Source organism: Populus trichocarpa, chromosome 1, assembly GCF_000002775.5.
Source record: "Populus trichocarpa isolate Nisqually-1 chromosome 1, P.trichocarpa_v4.1, whole genome shotgun sequence".
NCBI lineage: Eukaryota > Viridiplantae > Streptophyta > Magnoliopsida > Malpighiales > Salicaceae > Populus > Populus trichocarpa.
In genome coordinates this window covers 40,250,986-40,265,431 of record NC_037285.2, presented here as the reverse complement: position 1 = coordinate 40,265,431, position 14,446 = coordinate 40,250,986, and the positions used below count along the sequence as shown (strand labels likewise).

The following is a 14,446-nucleotide window of genomic DNA, read 5'->3' as shown; positions in this document are numbered from 1 at the left end:
GTTTTGAATTCATGGTTAAAATATATTTCTTTTTTTAGGAAACATGTTAGCAATGCCTCAACATTTTTGTTGGCGTTCAAGGAAATTTTTCTATGACCCGTGGCGTAGCGCAGGCAAATTCTAATATTGTTTGACTAAATAAAGAACTTATTATAAGATACAAAGTTATTAGACACAACTAAATACATGGCTCATGTTACAAGATTAAATATCTCGATCTACATCTATCTCTCTATTTTTTGAGTTTAATCTTTAGTTATCTTTAACAACTTTTTTTCACGTCTTATTAGTATGAATAATTGTTTGATTAAATAAAAAATTTATTCCAAAAAACAAAGTTATTGAACATAAATGGGTATATCGGCCATACGTTTTCTCAATGTTTTACATTGTGATCCTCTCTCTTTTAATTTTATATTTCTATCATAATTCTAAATTTTACCTCATAAATTTTGATCATAAAAGGATTTAATTAAAAAACATAAAGTTGAAAATGAGAGAAATATGCCATTTCTTTAGCACATCCTAGTTTGTTTGGAAGGTAAACATAAATCTTCATGAGCTTAAGTTAGTATAGGAATAACACCAACCAATCCCAGTGCAAAAAAACAGAAGTCTATTTATCGGACTGCTTCAATAATTAAAAAAGAAAATTTACCCAAAAAAGATGAGAATATCAAACCAACTCCAGAATGTTCACATGATTTATGACGATGGAGGATAGCTGAAGAATTTTATTTAGATTTATTTATTGTGCTTAGTTTAGTTATTGTTTTATTTAAGTTTATTTATTGAATTTAATTTAATTATTGTTGGATATTTTATTTAGTGGGTTATAAATCCAATTATTTGTATAGTTAGAGTTTTAGTATTTATATTATTTTTTTAAAATGTTAATAACTTGAATAAAAATCATAAAATTTTCCACCTTCTATTATTTCTCTTCTTCAGCGTTTTCTTCTCTTTCTTTGACATTTTCTTCTTATCTTCTTCTTTTCTCTCTTCTGTAGCTTTGAATCTCTTTTGGCCCGCATCCATGTGTTAAATGCCTAAGATAGAGGACAGGTTAATTAGCAGAATCCTTGATTCCAATGAACACAGGTAAGGTAAAGGGCCAACATCAATCATCAGTAAACAAAGAAGCAAAAGAAAACCATGTTGATTGTCAAGTTTAGGGGATATTTAACAATAATTATAATTTAATTTCTAATGAGAACAGTTTTGGCACCATCCTCTTGCGTATCTTCTGGGATAAGATTTTCTTGAACGATACAGCTCTAAGGTAAGCCACTTGCTGCAATTTGTATGATATCCAACTTATATAATATAAGGCCATCATTTTCCATGTTGATTACGAGTTGAGTTGATTAAAAAAAAGGAAGAAAAATACTCCTACAAAGTTTACAAGGTCATCATTTTCTTTCTTATCTTGTCCAGAAAGCTCAACGTACGGGTCTCCTCAAGTTTCATATATAACACGGCCAGTTCTTTCCCAAACCCTAAATACCTATATCATTTTCTTTCTGGATTAATTAATCACTTTAAAACTTGTGTAGAAATAGAAATCCCAAGTGTTATTTCATCTCTGCTGTGCATGAATGATAACTTTCTGCTCAGGTACAGAGGAGAAGGTGAAGAAAGGTGTCCACCACCGACCAAAAGTAAGAAAAAAGGAGAAGTAAGGCCTGGCCTGCACATGTTCTCTGCAAACTCGAAGCTGGAATTAAGCTTGTGACTTTATTCACAGTACAATCTTATTTTAATGCAATATATATGTGTGGTTGAAGATGGCCCCCCCCCCCCCTTTTTTTTTGTAGAGAAATTAAACATTATATTGACAAGTCTTATTAATTAATGGGTCCATATTGGTATTTGAAAATGTGATAAGAAACTTATCCTCTCCGACAAAAAAGAATAAAAAAGAGGAAGAAAAATGAGTTCATCAAGGGCATGCACTGGATCGATCATCGTTGATAAGTAATGCAAGTTTATCTTAGCTTTTCAGTTAAGCCAAACGGGCCCTTAATACTAATCTATTAATTAATCCCATCATTTACAAATGTATGCATACATTGGAAAGAGGTAGTCAAGACGGTAAATACAAATGTATATTATTAATCATAATTCATGTATTCTATCTAGTATTCTACTTTCAACCATGTCCTTACATACAAATCTGAAAATTGTTTATGAGATTATTAATTATTATTTTTTAGTGTTTTTGGATCATTTTGATATGTTGATATAAAAAATAAAAAAATATTATTTTGATACATCTTTAAGAGAAAAATACTTTGAAAAACAATTATCATCACACTCCTAAACAGAAGGACTTGATGGAGGATTGTTGAAAAATTAGGAATCAAATTGATAAAAATAAAGTTAGGGGATCTAATTGTGAAATGAAAATAGTTGGAGGTCCAGTGGTAAGAGTTTGGGACTAAATGTTTGCTCCCTCTATGGTCTCAGGTTCAAGCCCTGTGGTTGCTCATATGATGACCACTAGAGGCTTACATGGTCATTAACTTCAGGACCTGTAGAATTAGTTGAGGTGCGCGTAAACTGGCTCGGACATCCAGGTTAAACTAAAAAAAATAATAGTTGGGGGCACTAATATGAGATTAGGCGAAGAATAAAAGTTAGAAAGGTCGGATGTTTGAATAGAATAGTAATAGTAAGGAAATTTCGTGTGGAATCTATGTATGACTAATTCCAGCTAGCAAAACAATAATCATCAAACAACTTTTCAAACTAATTATTGGAGTAAGGTTTGCTGGCTGAAGAATCTTCCAAGCACGATTCCTGTTTTGAAACGACCGTCCTACCAACGTTTCATAAATAAATAAATAAATATTTTTTTTTATTTTTTAAAATTATTTTAATATAATAATATTAAAAATAAATTTTAAAAAATATTATTTTAATATATTTTAAATAACAAACATTTTAAAAAAACATACCATACCAGATTCTTTAAACCGTATCCATGAATTAAAAAGAAAAAAGAAAAAAAGGTGACTGATCTGATGAGTCGTCATGATATGGATGAGGATGATAAGTTGATGAGGATATCACCAACCGGAACCTGCCAGCTCGCCCCAGCCCCCTTGTCTGAAGGAAAGCAAGGGTCCCCTCTCTCTGACCTGTCTGCCTATTTAACAAAAATCTTACATGATTTGTCGTACTAATTTTAATGTACTAGAGGTTGAGAAACCCTCTCTCTCTCTCTCTGGCTTTTATTTCGAAAACGTGAAAAATTTAGAGAGATAAATACTTTGCTATATTCATATCTAAAAGAGAGGGAGGCGGGTTTTGGTTGTAAGGCTGAGATAAAAGCTTAAGGCTGGGTTTTAATTGGTGTTAAAGAAAGAGAGGTTGGTTGGTGTTTAGTGAAGGAAGGAAGGAAGGAAGGAAGGAAGGATTGATGAGTGACTCTGTTCATAATCCTGTCTGGACCTCTTGCAAGGATGCAGCAGGAATCGCCGGTACTCTTCTTTCGATTCTTACTTCTTTCATATGTTTCTCGTTTAAAGCAAATGGCCCTTTTGTTCTGTTTTTCGATATCAATTTATTAGATTCGGAAAAACAAGATATCTCATATGGTTGTATTTGGGGGTTAGTAACTGCCTCAGATTTCCCCTTTCCATCTTTATTTCTTACAATTTGGATTGCAACAGGAACCCATGTACAGTTTGTTCAGAAAGGGAAGGGAAAAAAAGAAGATATGTGTGATCTTAAATTCTATGCGTGCATTGGATACTTTATTTTTGCTTAATCAATGTACCAGCCCCTTTTAGATGCTTGCAATTCCCGTTCTGGAACTCGAAGCAAATGTCAAATTAGATGATATGAAGTATGAAGTAAATGTATTTTGCTATATGAAATAGAATTGGAATATCATTTGAGAATTTTTCTTTGACACCAATACTTGATTGTTGCAGGGAATATCTTTGCTTTTGGGCTGTTTGTATCACCTATGTAAGTTGTTCTTCTGTCCTCAGTGTTCTTTCACTACAGAGATTGATATAATTCATCGCTTTGACTAGCATTTTTTTTTTCCTTGATGTTGAAAATCTCAGACCAACATATAGGAGAATCATCAGAAACCGTTCAACGGAACAGTTCTCGGGGTTGCCGTATATATATGCACTAATGAATTGCTTGATCTGCATGTGGTACGGCATGCCCCTCATATCTGCTGATAATCTTTTGGTTGTCACTGTCAATTCTTTCGGCACTGTATTTCAATTAGCCTACATTATCTTGTTTATAATATATGCCGAGAGAAAAATAAAGGTATTTATCCCCTTTTATTTGCAGAACTTATCAACATTTTATGGGTTCTATGTGCTCATTCACTTACATTTGCTATCACTTGTTGCCGGCAGGTTAGTATGTTAGCTTCGCTGCTAGTGGTGCTTGTCCTATTTGCAATCATAGTAGCAGGAAGCTTGCAAATCCATGATCGAATGATACGGTGGATCTCTGTTGGGTCATTGACTGTTGTTTCTCTCATATCAATGTTCGCTTCCCCGTTGTTTATAATTGTCAGTAAATCAACTATTTCCTTTTAATTAAATATTTCCTTAAATTGCTTAATTTCTTATTGCCTTTTTACTTGTATCTCCAGAATTTGGTGATCCAAACAAAGAGTGTTGAATTCATGCCATTTTATCTCTCCCTTTCCACTTTCTTGATGAGCACCTCTTTCTTGCTGTATGGAGTATTGAATTTCGATGCCTTTATTTATGTAAGCTTCCTCTGGCACATGCATTTTCTTTTCGTGCAACCTTTACCTTTTCCCTCTATATTTTAACACTTCAGATTTAATGTACAAGCAGTTATAATTGTTGTGCAAAACCCAAGCAAACTAACTGATAACACAAAATAAAAAGGAGTGGTTCAGCAAAGTTACTCCACAAAACTTCACTATTAAATATTAGGGATTATAAGCACTAATCAAGAGCACACTTAAATACCTCACTACCGAAAAAACCTGATTACACAAATACCACACTAATTCTGTTGACAAAAAAATCACAAACAAAGGTGGCTGTTACAAGTTACCAATTTCTGCAGCATAAATGTGTACACACACACACATAATTAAAGCAAGGTTACACAAGTCCATATCCAACTAGGAAACAAGTATCAAGCCAAATTCCAAAACTTATAATTATACGAGGGTTTTCTTGGGAATGGAACAGTGTATTGTAACTGTACTTAATCAATCAACCAATCAATTAAAGCCACCTCATTATTCAATTTAAGCCATTAATTTTAACAAATCTCCACCTTGGTTTAAATAGGGACAAATCATCTTCTACTTCGACCTTGTTTTTGTTAAGTATGAAACTCCACTCTTCTTCACACACACTTGCTTGTACCTTGCAAATTGTTTTGTACGATAATCTTCTTTTCCACTATCTATCAAAGCAAAACTAACTCTCTTGTTGGATGCAACCAAACACTACTTTTTGTATATTTAACCACACACTTCATTGCATGCTCCACCTTGAACTGCACTACCTATCAACTTATACAATTTATTATGCATAAGTTTTCCTTTTGTCACTACCAAAACATCATGACTAACTTTTATATCGCCACCTTCAACCGAGCATGCATAAGCACGTGAATCAAGTTTCTCAATTGAAATTAAATTCCTTTCAAATTTTGGCGCGTGTCTAACATCACCAAACATCTTCATTGTACCTTCATGCATCTTAATTTTAACAACACAAATTCCATCAACTTTAATTTCATTATCATCTACAAGCACTACAGAATCTCCACCAAATTCTTTATAATTATCTAACCATTCTTTCTTTGAACAAACATGGAAGGAGCATGTAAAATCTAAAATTTATGGAGTTTTCAAACTTCCTTGCCTTTATTAACCATGAAAGCATTGCCATCATGGCAATCGCAGCATCTCTAGACTTCTTGCAGTTTAGTTTCTAATATTCTGAGTCGGCTTTCATCTTCTCAAAATGATATTGAAAATGGCCTTTTCCATGACAATAAAAACATTCCCTGTTACTGCAATTGACTCCAGGTCTAGAATTTGATCTAGAGCTCTTCTATCAAGTCTACCTCCTCTTCCATATCTCTACCACGATAATCATAATTTTGTTTTCGAGACAACCAACACCTTATCATCTCTGACATTATTTTCTACTCCTAAAACCTATCATTCTCTGGTAAAGTTGTACTCACATCATTTAGACCCAAAGTTGTACTTCCAACTTTCATTGTTTGTGCCAACGACTTGCATGACATGCAAAGATGATAGTAGTAGGAGGGATTGCTCTTCATTCTCAGTCTTTTCTCCAACATTAACTACCTGCATCATCAACCTGTTAAATTTTGAAAGATGGTTGTGCATGCTCATTCCTTCATCTATCCTTAACGAATATAAATCCAATTTTAAAAGAAAATGATTAGTTAATGACTTGGAAGCATAAATACTCAAACTTTTCCCAGATGCCTCTAGGTGTCGACTCGCCTAGGACATTGTACTTAACCTTTGAAGCCAAAGCCAATTGAATCTAACTTGCTGCTTTCTTCTAAATTAAGTTCCAATCAACATCCTTCAGTTGTTCGGGTTTAGTCTCTTCGACAACAATATCAAGTCCTTAAGTTGTTAAAACATCCTTTATTGTGCTTTGCCAAAGAACGATATTGTTTTTCCCATCAAACAATTTGATCTCAAATTTCGTTATGCCAATTTGTGTCCTCATCATCTTCATTTGATTTGCTTAAGTCTTCAATCAACCAGACTTTGATACCGCTTATTGTGCAAACACCTAAGCAAACCAAACAATAACACAAAATAAAAGGGACATCAAATATAATGTGGTTTGGAAAAGCCTACTCCAAAACTTCACTATCAAATATTTGGGGATTACAATCATTAATCAAGCACACACTTAACCTCATTAACCAAAAACCCAATTACATCCAAGAAATCACTCACAAGAAAATACTACACTAATTCTGTTGATGGCAAAATCACAAACAAAGGTGATGGCCACAAGAAGTTTCGGCTATCCTCCCTCTAAAATTTATGCAACATACATAAGTGTGTATATATACATCAAAGTCAGGTTACACAAGTCCATATCCAACCAGGAAACAATTGTCAAGCCAAAGTCCAAATCTTAGGGTTTTCTTGGTTGTGGAGAAATGTATTGTAACTCAATTTACATAATTAAATCGACAAATCAATTCAAGCCACGTCATTATTTAGTTTAAGCCATAAATTCCAACAATAATGTCCCTCTTTATGTAACATAAATTTATGAGAGTGTTTTCATAACTATGTAGTTGTTTATGAATGAATTTATATATATATATATATATATATATATATATATATATATATATATATATATTATCTTGGGTAAGTTTACCCACTAACAAGTTTGATTTCATTTGAACTTCAGGTTCCAAATGGCATTGGTACCATTTTGGGAATTATACAGTTGATGTTATACCTTCACTATAAGAAGAAATCCGTACAAGAGTCCAAAGAACCCTTGATAGTTTCGCACGCATAAAATGGACATACTGGCAAAAGAAGGTGAGGAACAAGCAATGTCTCAATTCAATTGTTTTGTTATTTGTGATAATTTTCTATTGTTTGAGAAATGGATCTTTCTTGATGCTTGCGGTGTATAATGCTGGGGTGCCAGGGCATGTTGATTTGCCTGGGCTATGCTTCAAATAGGAGTGTATTCATAACTTAGTCTAGATAATGGATGCTTTGGAACTTCTTGTTTCAAGGAGACACCCCATATTTATCAAAAAAGGGCACTTTGTGGGCTGTCTTTCTTTCCATATTTTGAATGATTTTAAATTGATATGAATCCATAGGTTTATCCAACTTCCTAATTAAATGATAATCTAGGCTTCTGGTGCAACTGATATAAGAAAGAGTAAAGGCCCTAGAGGAACGTATACATGACCAACATGATCCAATCTCATGCTCTTCGGTCACTTTTATGATCCAATCTCATGCTCTTCAGTCACTTTTATGTGTGTGCACGCATGTTGGTAATCAAAATTCAATCCTCCAGCACCGTTGATTTTTTTCTTTTGTTCATGTTTTCAGTGCACTGCTGATGTGTGTGTCCACTATTTCTGTTCTTGCCTTGAATCTTCAAATCTATTTCCTTGCCCATCCTTTTGATATCAGGGTTGATACACATCATTCTAGCACATGCTTGACCTGAATATTCATATTTTGAACCTCTTCTGCTGTAAGACATATATGAGAAACACAATCCCCTTATCTTAAACCTGTAATTCTAGTAACTTTGAAAAATCCTTTATACAATATCACATGCAGGAGTGAGATGTAACATTGAAACATGGAGTGACTGCTTAGAGGCATGTAGACAATTTTCTTCATTGTACAGTAAGTCTTATTTGGCATATGAACAAAAAAAGAAAGAAGAAAGAAAATCAGCTATTATGTATTTTTTTAAAAAAAGTCAGACGAGAAGCATAATATTTTTCTTATCCTTGAAATAAAAAAGAGGTTAAGGCCTCCATTGTACAGTCAAAAGTCCATTGGATTGCTGAATGCAGAGCAGAAAAGAAATCACCTTATAATTCTTACTCGCTCGACTTTCAAAATTTTAGAGAAAAGGATGCCAACTCATGATTTTAGTCGCTTTGCTCTCCAAATTGGATAAATATGCCATTAGTTGTTGATGTTTTGAATATATATTTGTTTCATATCTAATGTTAGGAAAATCCAATCCATTAACAGCTGTTCTTCTTATTTCTGCATGGAATTCAGGGTTGAACTAGCAGTTAGTAAAGTTAACGTTTGTTCTGTTTGCTTGTTATCCAAGACAGTGACTTGATCGGTTGCTGTTCGCTTTTTCAAGGTGACCGTGGTTGTCGAGATGTGCGCGCAAGAATCCTTGCAAGTACTGTGTTTATTGGGAGCCTGGACTCCTGAGAATAATTTTTCTCCCTGGTGATGGCATCCATTTATTGAGGACTGCTTTCCCAAGTTGCAGCCTTTTCTATTCGGTTACTCTACTCTTACCTTTCCTCCTGATCTCCTATTTTAATGTTGTTTGATCAGTTGCCCCTCCCTTGTTGCAATGTTGTTCCATTTGTGATGAGCATCATTGTTCTTCCAAAAATAAAATCTGATTTGATGCCCTAACACAGCATTGCTTGGATCACTTGATAATGGTAGGTGTTCGTAATGTCTTCTTCTTCTTATTTATTTTTTTTAATTTAAAAAAGTAAGTAAATAGATCATGCATTACACTTGTAGGAGTGTTAAATAATTAAATCTTGTGTAAATCAAGGTCGGAAAATAAATAAATAAATTAATAAAATTTAAATAATTTATTTAGAATGGAAAATAAATTTTCTTATTTCGTTTTCATTTGTCAAAGATATCGAGCGCTGCTCTTACTCCTTCAATATCATCACCAACGATACGGTTCCAATTCCAGAAAATGAAATCATCAGTAATATGTATTATAAGTTTTTGACTCTAATTGAAAGGGTCCAGATGGATAGATTTTTTGTTTTTTTTTGTTAGAAATTACAAAAACAAAAATCCTACATTTGGAATCAATTCCAACCACGCACCTAAAAGATGTTACAATTCAAATCTTCTGTTTCAAGGATTGCTGGGGAGATATGCACTGAGCTTGCACGAGAGGACTTGAAGGTATTGATGATGAACACCGCTGCAGTCCAAAAGCTTAGACCATTGGATTGCATGTCTATCTTTGTATATAAACACCCCAAACTTTTCATCGTTAATGATGTGGGATTCTCAACACTCAAATGTAGAACTCTACAAAGGATTTTACTTTTCATCATCACCTTCCATGAAGCTGACAGGAAGCGCTCACATTCGCACATGTCTAATAAGAAACAACTGCCCAGCCCAATAAAAAAAATGCTAATATCAACACAAACTCACCAGTGCAGCTCAATGACTGAGGAGGAAAGTCACAATGAATCAATTGAAATATCCTTCGGTCTCTCTTACTTTTGTATAGTTATTATATATATCAGGTCAGAGTTCCATGTGCTTTTATGATGCTCAAAATAGTTGCATTTCATGACGGCAGAATCCTTGATTGTAAGTGTTTTTATAAATGAGGTTTATTAAATACCAGCAATCAGCATCCATGGATATTTGAGGAGAACTGAGGAAGTTTATGGCTTTGCCTGGATGAATGAAGAGATCAATTCCAAAAGCAAATTTTGGAGGGGACAAATCCTGCTATAAGACAACCACAGAAAGCAAAAGCTTAACTACATATAACCAACTGCTGTTCAAAAAAGAAAAAAAAACAACTGTCAGCATTAACAATGTACATAAACAACTGCAGTTCTCCTCTGTTACCTAAGAAATAAATAAATACAGAGTCTCATTTCAAGGAATAAAATAAGAGATTGGTACGTGCGTGTGCCTTCCAGAAGAAATGGAGGTATCCAAGCAGGCCCCAAAGCAATAGACGAGCATATAATTGAAATGGAAGAAATAGATGTCCATTTACCTGTTGTGCCACAAGAACAGGATATTTCTGAGATCACCGGGGCAGATACAGAAACAATTGTCCCACAAGAGAAACTGACCCTGGAGAATGAGGTTGGGACTTCAACTCCACTGAGGTAGCCTTCCTGTCATCTACTTCCCTGCAAGCGCTATCTTTCTCATTTTTATGGCAAGCATTTTCAAGTGTGCATGCTAGGACAGATACAAGTGGAGATGATCCAATTACACGAGACACAATCATAATCACATGCTTTGTCAAGCAAATTATGATAGGCCAACAAGTTCAGCTCTGTAACTTTCTGCATTATAGCATAGCATTATAGCATAGCATAACTTGTTGTGATTTCTAAATTACATATCTGGCATGAAAGCACAACATAGATCAAAATGAAAAGGCAAATATGCACTTGGAATAACATTACTCACAGATGCACAGTAATTACGTATTTCCCGGATGAGAAAGCTGTGTAACATACCTGTAATATGCCAACAAATACAATTTAAACTCGAGTCTGCAAGACCAAAAACTTAATCCGATTACTTATGAGTAAAGAGCAAGTTTGGTCCTTGGATCATATAGAAACCACAATCCAATGCAGAAATTTAACAGCTTAGAAATGCAGCCAACATCACATAAGATTTAGTAAGCAGGAAATATATTGGTAAGTGCAGAAAAACAGCATTCTAAACTATATCGTTATCTAAGGATTTGCATAGAAAACTCGTACATGTGCAAGTGAAAGAAAAATATGCAATAAGAATTCAACTTAAAATAGTTGGTGGGGAGCTTCACCAACTAGCAAAAACGTATCGACATGGTTCAAGAGTCGTCAAATATATGCACAACTTGCTAGAAAAAGTTCTGTCCATGGAAATAAGTGAACTGTGTAGAGAAGCTAATAGAAAAAAGAAGCAAGAACTAAAAGAAACAAATATAAGCACAACTTGCTAGGGGTATTAGAGGGTGATTTTTATATAGAGTTTTTGGAATATGTCAAGGCAATAAATGTTTACAATATGCAAGCTATACTAAAAGACAAACTTCATAGCATAAAAGGGGCAGCCGATTTTGCCTACAGGGCTTTGTAAAACATAAAGAATAAAAGGGAACACCAAGTAAATTACCAGCACTCCTACAACAATATAACCACTGATTTTGTTGCTGTTTTTGTTGTTATCACGCAGAAAAAGACTACAGCTTCCATTATTCACACTGTGAAAAGCTTATTCTGCTTTCTTGTTTAGTCCCCAGGTATGAAGACCTCACAGAACACAACTATGACGCAATCTCAAGCCTTTCAATTAGTCAAACGCCTTTGGAAGGAAGTCCTAAAACGAGATGACCTGAAGGCTACAATCAGGGAACCTACACTTATTATTTGATGCAGGAAAAGCCGGGAATTTTCAATTCTTGGCTGAACTAATCTCTTCATATCCTGATTTAATATGGGAAACAGATGAAGAAAAACAAAGCATGTTTCATATAGCAGTACTGCATCGACATGCAAGTTTATTCAATCTGATATATGAATTAGGATCAATGAAGGATGTGATAACAGCATATAAAGATCATATGGGTAACAACATGTTGCACCTAGTGGCAAAATTACCAGATCAGAATCGACTGAATATGGTTTCTGGTGCCGCTCTGCAAATGCAACGAGAGTTAGTGTGGTTCAAGGTACATACCACTTTATCAAAAATCGATCTCCATGTTTTTACTATTCCCCTCGAAATATTTTCTAGGTTTGATTAAACCAGTTAAAAGTTTCATTCCACAATTCATATCAATTAACATATACATTGAGAACTTCAATCCTAAGAGCTTGCTATATATTGTTCTAAGAATCTTTGTTTTTTAGATTTCAGCAAATTCAGGTAGTTTAACTGATCTTGGGGGGATTTCCTTGAAAAATCTTATTCATTTGCTTTATGTTTCACAAAGATATAAAAAAAAATCCATCTGCTGATGCAATAATATAAATCCAATAAGTAATAAATACAGTATTAATGTGTCATCCTTACTGTAAGAAATCAAGTAAAGAAGTAAAAATGGAAAGAGTAGGAGTTTTTCAACTGTACTATAAGCTTCAATTAATCAAGTACTAGAAACTATATAGGAGCATTTGGTATAGTGTATGTATCATCTAACAAGTTTCAAAGAACTTCAAGCATATTAAACTATGCTGCAGTTTCCCGAACAAGATTTGAGAGCAAACATCAAGAGAAGAAAGCAATCTATTCCTGCTCTAAAAAAACCTTGTTTTCTTTGATGAACTGATTCTAGGTCAAGAGGAAGTAAGCGTACACAATTACCTTACCATTACGTTCATGGTTTCCTGTAGTCTTTGCTGCAGCCCTTAGCTTACCTGGGGGCAATGATAACCATAAAGGAACTCCTATATATCTAAAGAGAAGTGCATTTAAGGTTTTTGCTATATCGGATGCTGATGATCGGCCTCTCTACGCTTTTCATCTCTATGATAAGCATGATGGTAGCCTTTAGCACAACCTTCTGCTCAGCTTGTCAGCATGGACTTGATTTGGCCCCTGCAGTTATTTTTGCATTTGCATCTGTACCTCCATTTTTATTTGCTTTTCTGCAACATCCCCTCTTATCTGATGTATTATACTCAACCTATCGTTTGAGACTTTTGTTTCAACCAGGTGATTCTATGATTTATTAGGCGACGCAAATTTGTACCAAACTTAAAATGTTGATCGACATTGTCTGCCATGAACTATATAGCATATTTTTCACTATTTAATACCACAAAATAAGACTGGAGAAAAATGATAATGAGTTTTAAAATTGTTATATCTATTCATTCAAAATAAGACGCTTTAATTTATTTGAATATAGAGATTGGAGGTTTTAGCACACAACCAAAAGCATTTCTAACCCATTAAAGGAAGTAGTTTCTCCTGTGTTTCCAACCATTTTTTTATTCTCTTTATATGATGATATCACCATTCTTAACCAAACCAGAATCATATAGTTTGGTCTTTTATATTTTAATTACGTATAACAAATTAGAAGCAATTTACCATAGCCACAATTAATATAATCAAATTGAGAAGAAAAACATTTGAGATTATAATAAAAACAATGAAATATGAGAGGCTTTATAGTGTATTTGCAAAGTAATTTCGCCATGCTTTTTAATGTTTTACTTGTAACTTGTAATTTAATTGTAACTGTAATTCTAATGAGTGCACCATTTTCAAGAAATTTTTGTTATGTGTTCACTATAACTTATGAAGCAGTGAGCAAAGAAGATACCTGTTATACTAAATCACGAGATGACATTCCCGTGCACTGCTGCAAATTTATAAAACAAATATATTTGATAATGTTATAATTATAAACCAGCACTAGATAAGTAATAGAAACTAAAGGTATGATGGAGCAAATATTTCATGACGGGAAAAAAAAGTCGTGTTGGTGATCAAAAACTTAAAGATTGAACAAAATGATTTGTAGAAATCAACAGTGTTTTGTAAGGAAAGATACAGTGTTTTCGCTACATGATTTAGCTTTTCTGTTAATAAAAAGCAAAAAAAATTACAAAGGTAAATTCTCTATCAACTTAATATTAAAAAAAAAAAGAACAAAGATAATTTTGGAAGGAAAAAACCCATGAGGAAAAACATTGTAGCAATTGACAATGTTTTGTGAGGAAAACTACAGTGTTTTCCCCAATAAAATAAAATAAAAAACCATTGAGAGAAATATTGTAGTAATCCACAGTATTTTGTGAGAAAAACTACAACGCTTTCCTCATATGATTTAGCTTTATTGTAATTATAATTCTTAACCAAATCAATATTCAAAAAAATAAAATCGACAAATATAATTTTGAAAAAAATCATAAAAAAAATCATATGGAAAAACACTGT

The 14,446-nt window shown here is 33.6% G+C and overlaps 2 protein-coding genes across 5 annotated transcripts; both read left to right on the top strand.

The window, feature by feature from the left end:
- Positions 1 to 3,183: 3,183 nt before the first annotated feature.
- On the top strand, positions 3,184 to 9,187 carry LOC7459144 (bidirectional sugar transporter SWEET2). 4 transcript variants are annotated; one of them, XM_024587772.2, is made up of 7 exons: positions 3,184 to 3,485; positions 3,942 to 3,978; positions 4,080 to 4,296; positions 4,389 to 4,547; positions 4,631 to 4,750; positions 7,449 to 7,585; positions 8,901 to 9,187. In XM_024587772.2, the coding sequence occupies exons 1-6, from the start codon at positions 3,425 to 3,427 to the stop codon at positions 7,560 to 7,562; spliced, it is 708 nt and encodes a 235-aa protein (XP_024443540.1). In that variant the 5' UTR covers positions 3,184 to 3,424; the 3' UTR covers positions 7,563 to 7,585; positions 8,901 to 9,187. The 4 variants fall into 4 exon arrangements, with proteins under 4 accessions (XP_024443540.1, XP_024443534.1, XP_024443526.1 ...); XM_024587766.2 differs by having other exon boundaries at positions 8,865 to 9,187; XM_024587758.2 differs by having other exon boundaries at positions 3,185 to 3,485; positions 8,869 to 9,187.
- Positions 9,188 to 10,522: 1,335 nt separating this feature from the next.
- LOC7491365 (uncharacterized) lies at positions 10,523 to 13,589 on the top strand. Its single transcript, XM_024589488.1, has 3 exons — positions 10,523 to 10,662; positions 11,897 to 12,292; positions 12,960 to 13,589. Exons 1-3 carry the CDS (start codon positions 10,523 to 10,525, stop codon positions 13,231 to 13,233), a joined length of 810 nt encoding a protein of 269 aa, XP_024445256.1. The 3' UTR covers positions 13,234 to 13,589.
- The last annotated feature ends 857 nt before the right edge of the window (positions 13,590 to 14,446 follow it).